The sequence below is a fragment of the Salvelinus sp. IW2-2015 genome, linkage group LG31 (assembly GCF_002910315.2).
Source record: "Salvelinus sp. IW2-2015 linkage group LG31, ASM291031v2, whole genome shotgun sequence".
NCBI classification, from domain to species: domain Eukaryota; kingdom Metazoa; phylum Chordata; class Actinopteri; order Salmoniformes; family Salmonidae; genus Salvelinus; species Salvelinus sp. IW2-2015.
In genome coordinates, this window is record NC_036870.1 from 9,808,612 (window position 1) to 9,816,995 (window position 8,384).

General features: G+C 47.3%; 1 protein-coding gene across 2 annotated transcripts in view; it reads left to right on the top strand.

The window, feature by feature from the left end:
- The window catches only part of LOC111956160 (BOLA class I histocompatibility antigen, alpha chain BL3-7), a 149,405-nt gene that overhangs the window by 134,045 nt on the left and 6,976 nt on the right, over nucleotides 1-8,384 (top strand). Inside the window, exons 3-6 of one of the 2 annotated variants that reach the window (XM_023976612.2) lie at nucleotides 6,039-6,314; nucleotides 6,538-6,852; nucleotides 7,055-7,165; nucleotides 7,496-7,513. The exons of the other annotated variant lie outside the window; for it this stretch is intronic. Of the exons in view, the coding sequence (XP_023832380.1) occupies nucleotides 6,039-6,314; nucleotides 6,538-6,852; nucleotides 7,055-7,165; nucleotides 7,496-7,513 (720 nt within the window). The remainder of the gene's footprint in view (nucleotides 1-6,038; nucleotides 6,315-6,537; nucleotides 6,853-7,054; nucleotides 7,166-7,495; nucleotides 7,514-8,384) is intronic. 2 annotated transcript variants of the gene reach the window in all.

The following is an 8,384-nucleotide window of genomic DNA, read 5'->3' on the forward strand; positions in this document are numbered from 1 at the left end:
GGATATGAGGGATCCAGTTGTGACGGGCAGAGAAGAGAATATGAGGGAATGTCCTTTTGTGTGACGGGCAGAGACAGAATATGAGAGTCCAGTTGTTGACGGGCAGAGACAGAGATATGAGGGAGTCCAGTTGTGACGGCAGAGAACAGAGATTGAGGAGTCCAGTTGTTGAACGGGCAGAGAGACATATGAGGGAGTCCAGTTGTTTGACGGGCAGAGAACAGAGATATGAGGGAGTCAGTTGTTGGACGGCAGAGACATAGATATGCAGGGAGTCCAGTTGTTGACGGGCAGAGACAGACATATGAGGGAGTCCAGTTGACGGGTAGGGACAGAGATATGAGGAGTCCAGTTGTTTGACGGGGCAGAGGACAGGATATGAGGGAGTCCAAGTTGGACGGGTAGAGACAGAGATTGAGGGAGTCCATGGTGTGTGCACGGGCAGAGACCAGAATATCTGAGGTGAGTCCAGGTTGATCGGGTATAGAGACAGAGATATGAGGGAGTCCAGTTGTTGACGGGCAGAGACAGAGATATGAGGGAGTCCAGTTGTTGACGGCAGAGACAGAGATATGAGGGAGTCCAGTTGTTTGACGGGCAGAGACAGAGATATGAGGAGTCCAGTTGTTGAGGGAGGACGAGATATAGGAGTCGGTTGACGGGCAGACAGAGATATGAGGGAGTCCAGTTGTTGACAGGCAGAGGACAGAGATATGAGGAGTCCAGTTGAGGGTAGAGACAGAGATATGAGGGAGTCCAGTTGATGGCAGAGACGGAAGATATGGGGAGTCCAGTTGTTGACGGGCAGAGACAGAGATATGAGGTAGTCCATGTTGTGATGACGGGCAGAGGACAGAGATATGAGGAGTCCAGTTGTTGACGGGCAGAGACAGAGATATGAGGGATCCAGTTGTTGACGGGCAGAGACAGAGATATGAGGGAGTCCAGTTGATACGGGCAGAGACAGAGATATGGGGAGTCCAGTTGTTTGACGGGCAGAGACAGAGATATGAGGAGTCCAGTTGTTGACGGGCAGAGACAGAGATATGAGGGATCCAGTTTGTTGACGGGCAGAGACAGAGATATGAGGGAGTCCAGTTGATTGACGGGCAAGGACAGAGATTGTTGCTCTCTGACACTGCTTGAGGGAGACTGACAGTATTGTGTGACCTGCAGAGTCAAGAGGACGGGGAGATGTCCAGCCCCCTAGTAACCTCCCTAGCAACCTATCAGGGCCCAGGTCATTCAGGTCGGAGAGCGTTTGAGAGGCAGGTTTATGGTGCCCTCTAGATCAGTGTTTCTCAGCTGGTTTTGCCCGGGGACCCAAAGTTGACCATGACAATTGAGTYGCGACCCAATATTATGGACTGTCGATGATTACCTTTTGTAATGTTGTATTGCAGCTGCCTTCCTGGGAAAGCTTCACTTGCAAAATAGACTCGGTCTCAATTCTGGTGGTAAAGAAAGTCATTACACAGCCATATTAACTGAGGAAACATTTACTATCAGTTCAGGAGAATGAGCCATTTCATTAGGAGACCAGTTCAGGAGTGAAGTGTAATACATGATCAGACTCAGAACATCAAAACCAGTCCAATAATGTTAATGAACAGTAACACATACCAGTGTTTATAATAGAGAAAACAACAGTCGTTAGGAATTCTTAATCATCARTTACCATGGGAATAGTTTCACCACCTTTAAATGTTTTCTTAAAGGTGTACGTTTTTAACCAGTTCAATAAAATGTCATATGAATGTCAGAGCTAATTAACCATAATAATTAACATAGTGAACAATAACTAATGAACCTGTTTATTTAATGTGTGTGTGTGTGTGTGTGTGACCTATCGGTGGGAAAGCTGGGGGGGTTCTGTACTTTGATAAGTTCACTGAAGTGGAGATGGTTGACAGGGCAACTTGGAGGTCATGCTGGCTGCCCAGTTAGTTTCTGCTTTTAGTTKTCAGCACGGCCATAGCAGAGGAGCCACGTTCACACRGACAGGTAGTGCTGAACGGTAGCAGGATTCATGACAGGCGAGAGCAGGATACTCTCCCATTACGCTGCAGCAGAACTGTGGCGGTGTCATTTCCCGGGAAGCGCATGCTCAGTCCACCATCAAATGACACCACCAGCAGATCCTTCTCGTTGCTCGGCAACGGGACGCTTCCCATCTCCACTCGAAAGGGGTCACGTGTCCAGTCATCTAGTCCCCTGTTCTCCTCCGGGAAGTAGTCGCAACTTTCCCTGCAGCTTGACCAGATGSTGTTTAAGGGTTTTTCTTCAGTGTGTCGCGGTGCGCTATGTTGATCAGATTCTGAATCTCTACACCAGCGTTGGGAAACATTGTCAATCCTCCCATTAGAAACATGACTTCCCCAAACCGTAAGCTTAATCTGGAAGGCATCCACTTCGTCCCTCTGTTCAAATCGATTGCGCCCCCTCCCTTGCATTGACACATTGAGAGAATTCAGATGATCAGAAATATCCGCCAGGTAGGCAACCTGCGCGAGCCGTTCCTCACAATGGAAATGTCCGAAGCGCATAAAAGCGACTCAACAGTTTACCCCTCCTTCGCCRCCAAAGCCTCCCTGTGTAGGAAGCAGTGGTTCCACGTCACACTCGGTGAATCTCCAGGATCTGATTTACTACTCCGGTGAGCTGCCCCATCACTGGTCACACCGACCCACCCATCCCAGCCAGTCCCACGGAGCCCAGGTACATATCCACTGTGTTAAAGACAGCCTCTGCATTGGTGGTGGGCAAATCAGCACTAAAAAGGAAGTGCTCCTCGAGGTTGTTATCCCAGACGTGTCTGACATAGACCATTAGAATTGCATGGTGAGCCACATCTGTGGATTCATCAGGCTGCAGTGTGTAATGGCCATTTGTACTGATGCTCTCTGATGTCTGGCGCGTGTTGTCCTCAGACACGTCCTGGACTCTCCTCCTCGTGGTGTCATTGGATAGGGGTGTGGTTTGAAGTGTGTTGGCGGCTGACTCTCCCAMGGGTTCAGTGCACATATCAAYCGCAGCAGGGAGAAWGAGATCCTCTGYGCTGGTGTGSGCTTTTTTGCACTTAGCAATACGCTGGGCGACGAGGTATGATGCGCAAAGTGCCTTTTCTTGTACCGTTCATACGTTGTTCAATGAATCTTGTGAGGCCTCCAGATACTGMMMWTTYCYTTWAMAAAAMAAGTCAGCTGTCTTATCTTTGTGGCTTGTATCYTGGTGTCCAGATGCCTTTTCATTTTGGAGGGTTTCATGCTCTCATTAGCTAACAGCTGGTTGCGTAGGACCCRCTGCGGTCTACACTCACCCTGACTGTCTTCTWTATATGTAAAACCATATTTGATGAAGTCGTGGCGGTGTTTTCTCTTCTGACRGGGACCGGTGTTGTCTGCCTTGTTGTTGACGTTGGACGCAGCAGTAGATGAAGAGGGAGCTGCACGTTTTTAAAATGTTACACTGACAGCAAGCCTACATGAGTTRAATGACAGCTGACTATCCACATGTGCAATGCCTGCAGAACACATCTGTATAGTTATCTGTCAATCAGAAGATCTGTATTATCTGATTGGACGGGTCACATTTAAAACTAAACAATGTTGCAGAACGACATTTTTATTGGATCAGTGTGTCAAGTAAAATGTTTATTGGTCACATACACATATTTAGCGGATGTTATTGGGCGTGTAGAGAAATGCTTGTGTTTGTGTGTCGAGAAATCAGAAATTTCATTGGATCAGTGTGTGTGGGGCGAGAACGTTACTGTATTGGTCAGTGAGTGAGTGCGGCGCGAAAACCCTCCGAGTCTGAACGTAGCTGATCGTTTCACCACTGTGGACGCACTGCATCTGTTAAGTCAGCAACAATAAGTGGTGCAGCGGTATCCTGTCAAAATAAAGGTTTTGGTGCGGCGGTTAGCTTCCAAAATATATATATATATTTTTGTGTATTATATTCTTGCATAATAAGTCTCGCGGCCCCTTAAAATCTTCCCATGGGGGTCACGACCCCCCAGTTGAGAATCACTGCTCTAGACTGTCAGGCTCCAGTCCTGGCGGATGGGAAGTGGAGTGTGCAGCTCCAGGTTGTGAGGTGCTGATAACAGTCACCAGCAGGGAATTAGTAACAGATCATCTTCCTCATGTTAGTCTCTCCRTCTCTCTCCTGTTGTTCCTGACTGAACAGAGGATCCTCTCTCACTTCCTCTATTTATCTCTGACATCATCACTAGAGGACAGTCTTCATTTATCAACAGTGTTTTATTCGTTGACCCACCTCACTGAAAACTACAGTCTTAYACAACATCCATTAGTTAGAATAACACTACTGTACTGAACACAATGTGTATCTTCAACACAGCAGATAGAACCAAGCCAACATCAGCTGGTTGTAAGAATAGATCCACACTCTCTGAGTCTCCCTCATCAACTCTCTCTGTCTCTGTCGTGAAGGTGGTGACATCATCATCACACTGCAGAGGTCGGTTGAGCTGATCTGTTTTATTCTAGTCTGGTTGAACAACTAACACATGATGATAGAGATCCCACTGGCAGACTGAATCCTGGAGGACAGATGGAGCTGTTCATTTACTGGTGTGTGTGTGTGTTGTGTGTGTGTGTGTGGTGTGTGTGTGTGTGTGTGTGTGTGTGTGTGTGGTGTGTGTGTGTGTGTGTTATCCACACGGCCCAGCTATGTGCTCCCACTCTGTCCCCCACAGTAGAGCTGTAGTCTCCTCAGCCTCCCTGAGTGTCCTCTGATCTGATGGGACTGTAGAGCTGTAGTCTCCTCAGCCTCCCTGAGTGGTCCTGATCTTGAGGGACTGTAGAGCTGTAGTCTCCTCAGGCTCCTCCTGAGTGTCTCTCTGAGTCTGATGGGACTGTAGAGCTGTAGTCTCTTCAGCCTCCTGAGTGTCTCTCTTGGACTGATGGGGCTGTGTCTCCTCAGCCGTCCTGAGTGTCTCTATCTGGTGATGGAGGCTGTAGTCTCTTCAGCCTCCTGAGTGTCTCTGGTCTGATGGGACTGGTAAGCTGTAGTCTCCTCAGCCTCCCTAGTGTCTCTCTGATGTGATTAGGACTGTAGAGCAGTAGTCTCCTCAGCCTCCCTGAGGGTCTTCTGTCTGATTGAGGACTGTTGAGCTGTAGTCTCCTCAGCTCCCTGATGTCTCTGTCTGATGGGACTGTAGAGCTGTAGTCTCTTCAGCCTCCCTGAGTGTCTCTCTGATCTGATGGGACTGTAGAGCTGTTAGTCTCCCAGACTCCCTGAGGCTCTTCTGATTCTGCATTGGGACTGTAGAGCTGTAGTCTCCTCAGCCTCCCTGAGTGTCTCTGATCTGATGGGACTGTAGAGCTGTAGTCTCCTCAGCCTCCCTGAGTGTCTCTCTGGTCTGATGGGACTGTAGAGCTGTAGTCTCCTCAGCCTCCCTGAGTGTCTCTGATCTGATGGGACTGTAGAGAGAAGCAGAGGAGCAGAACATGATGATGATAGTTATGATGGTGATAGTTATGATGATGGTCCTAGTGATGGTGATGTGTGTTTGGTTTTCTCTGCTCTAATGGACCAAAGCTCCCAGTGACTCCCTGTGGGCTCTGCTGCTGGAACTGATCAGGTCTCTCAGGGAAACTCTACACACTCCCCTGTTAGCCTCAGGATCTGGGGATCACACACAGGAAATATTTTGTTCCTCAAGATGGCACTCGTTCTGATAATTAGTATTGTATTTGATAATTAGTATTGTCTTTGTGAGTAAAGTGAGAAAATTGTTTTAATTTAAGGTAGCACCTCTGCTCTTGTTTGAGGACGGAAACCCAGTTTTTCCTTCAAATTATAAAAGTAAAATCAAAACATTGAGACAAACACTGAGACACATGGATCAGTGTCTTTATCATGTTAGGTTAATGTGACCTGTAGTCGTGTGACTCATCGCAGATCTGAAACACTCACTAAGAGAAGGCTTCACCAGCAGGAAGGCAACACCAAACTACAGCCAGCTAACTGTTAGAGTGTATTACATACCTGTTTGTTCCCTCTAGGAGTTCACACATTCCAGCTGATGTATGGCTGTGAGCTGGGGGATGACGGCATCACTCGAGGAGACTTTCAGTTTGGTTATGATGGAGCAGATTTCCTCAGTCTGGACAAGAGCACTCTCACCTGGACTGCTGCCAACCAGAAAGCTGTCATCACCAAGCTTAAGTGGGATGCTACCGGAGCTTTTGCGAACTTTCAGAAGAATTATCTAGAAAACACATGCATTGAGTGGCTTAAGAAGTATGTCAACTATGGCAAAGACACTTTGGAAAGGAAAGGTACAGTATAATCACTTTGAACTTCTTTATTTTAGCTGAACACAACTTGGGTAGTGTTGACAAATATGAACCATATCCCTTTAATCATAAGGTATCCATCACATACATGGTTGTAGAACTAAGATATTGAAAAATAATTATGTATACTCAGTATTTATTAAAATGTTCACTTTATCTGTCTCTCTATATCTCTCTTTATTTATATCTTAATATCTCTCTCCAGTCCCTCCCTCAGTGTCTCTGCTCCAGAAGACCCCCTCCTCTCCAGTGACCTGCCACGCTACAGGTTTCTACCCCAGTGGAGTCATGGTGCTCTGGCAGAAAGACGGACAAGAACAGCATGGAGATGTGGAGCATGGAGAGATCCTCCAAAACGATGACGGAACCTTCCAGAAAAGCACCCACCTGACAGTGACGCCTGAGGAGTGGAAGAACAACAACTATCAGTGTGTGGTTCAACTCACGGGTATCGAGGAGGACACCATCAAGGTTTTGATTGAGTCTGAGATCCAGACCAACTTTGGAAAGACCAACAGGGGTAAGAGGGAGAAAGATTAAAATATACACTTTACCCAACCCTCCTATTGAATGTGCCCTATATTCCTAATTTAAGTTCACTCACCTGCTCGGGAAAACTTTCTGACCACATGTTCTCATTGACCTCCTGAACTTTTATTGACATTGCTTGGAGTTCATTTCAGTAGCACTGTAGTCTGAATGCTCTGTTCTGATGATTACAGGTTCAAATGACCCAAACACCATTGGCCCCATCATTGGAGGGGTGGTAGCTCTCCTGGTCATCATTGCTGTTGTTGCAGGGGTCGTCATTTGGAAGAAGAAAAACAAGAAAGGTGAGTGAGGAGAGGAAGACCTCTTTACTTTCATATGTAGATACACTACACTGTCATCTTAGATATTATCAGCAGTGTTTTAGTTAGTAGATTAGAAGCAGTAGTCATAGTCCTGGTTTACAGTTAATAGTATTGTAGTTAGTGATGGTAGAAGTGTGATTGATTTAATCTGATCCATGTAAATAAAGAGTCAGGTTGTCACATTGTATGTGATGTCTGCAGTAGAAATACAGGATTCAGAATACTCTCAAACTGATGTTCTCTTGAAGTATTCCACCAAACCAAGCTATCAGAGTCAATAATAACATCACGTTCACCTCTGTGTTTCAGGCTTTGTTCCGGCCAGCAGTAAGTGCCCTGAGTTGTCTCATCTGATGGACTTAGAGCTGTCAGTCTCTCAGCCTCCTGAGTGTCTCTGATGATGGACTGTAAGCTGTAGTCTCCTCAGCCCCTAGTTCTCTCTGATGGACTGTAAGCTGTATCTCCTCACCTCCCTGGTTCTTATCTGATGGACTGAGAGCTTAGTCTCTCAGCCTCCCTGAGTGTCTCTGATTGATGGGACTGTAGACTGTAGTCTCCTCACCTCCCTGAGGTTCTCTGTTCTGATGTGGACTGTAGAGCTGTAGTCTCTCAGCCTCCCTGAGTGTCTCTGATCTGATGGGACTGTAGAGCTGTGTCTCCTCAGCCTCCCTGAGTGTCTCTGATCTGATGGGACTGAGAGCTGTAGTCTCCTCAGCCTCCCGTGAGTGTCTCTGATCTGATGGGACTGTAGAGCTGTATCTCCTCAGCCTCCCTGAGTGTCTCTGATCGGATGGGACTGTAGAAGCTTGTAGTCTCCTCAGCCTCCCTGAGTGTCTCTGATCATGGACTGTAGAGCTAGTCCTCACCTCCCTGATCTCTCTGAACGGATGGGAACTGAACTGTAGTCTCCTCAGTCCCTGAGTGTCTCTCTAGTCTGATGGACTGTAAGCTGTAGTCTCCTCAGCCTCCCTGAGTGTCTCTGATCTGATGGGACTGTGAGAGCTGTAGTCTCTTCTCAGCCTCCCTGAGTGTCTCTGATCTGATGGGACTGTAGAGCTGTAGTCTCCTCAGCCTCCCTGAGTGTCTCTGATCTGATGGGACTGTAGAGCTGTAGTCTCTCCAGCCTCCCTGAGGTCTCTCTGATCTGATGGACTTAGAACTGTAGTCTCCTCAGCCCCCTGAGTGTCTCTGTCTAGAT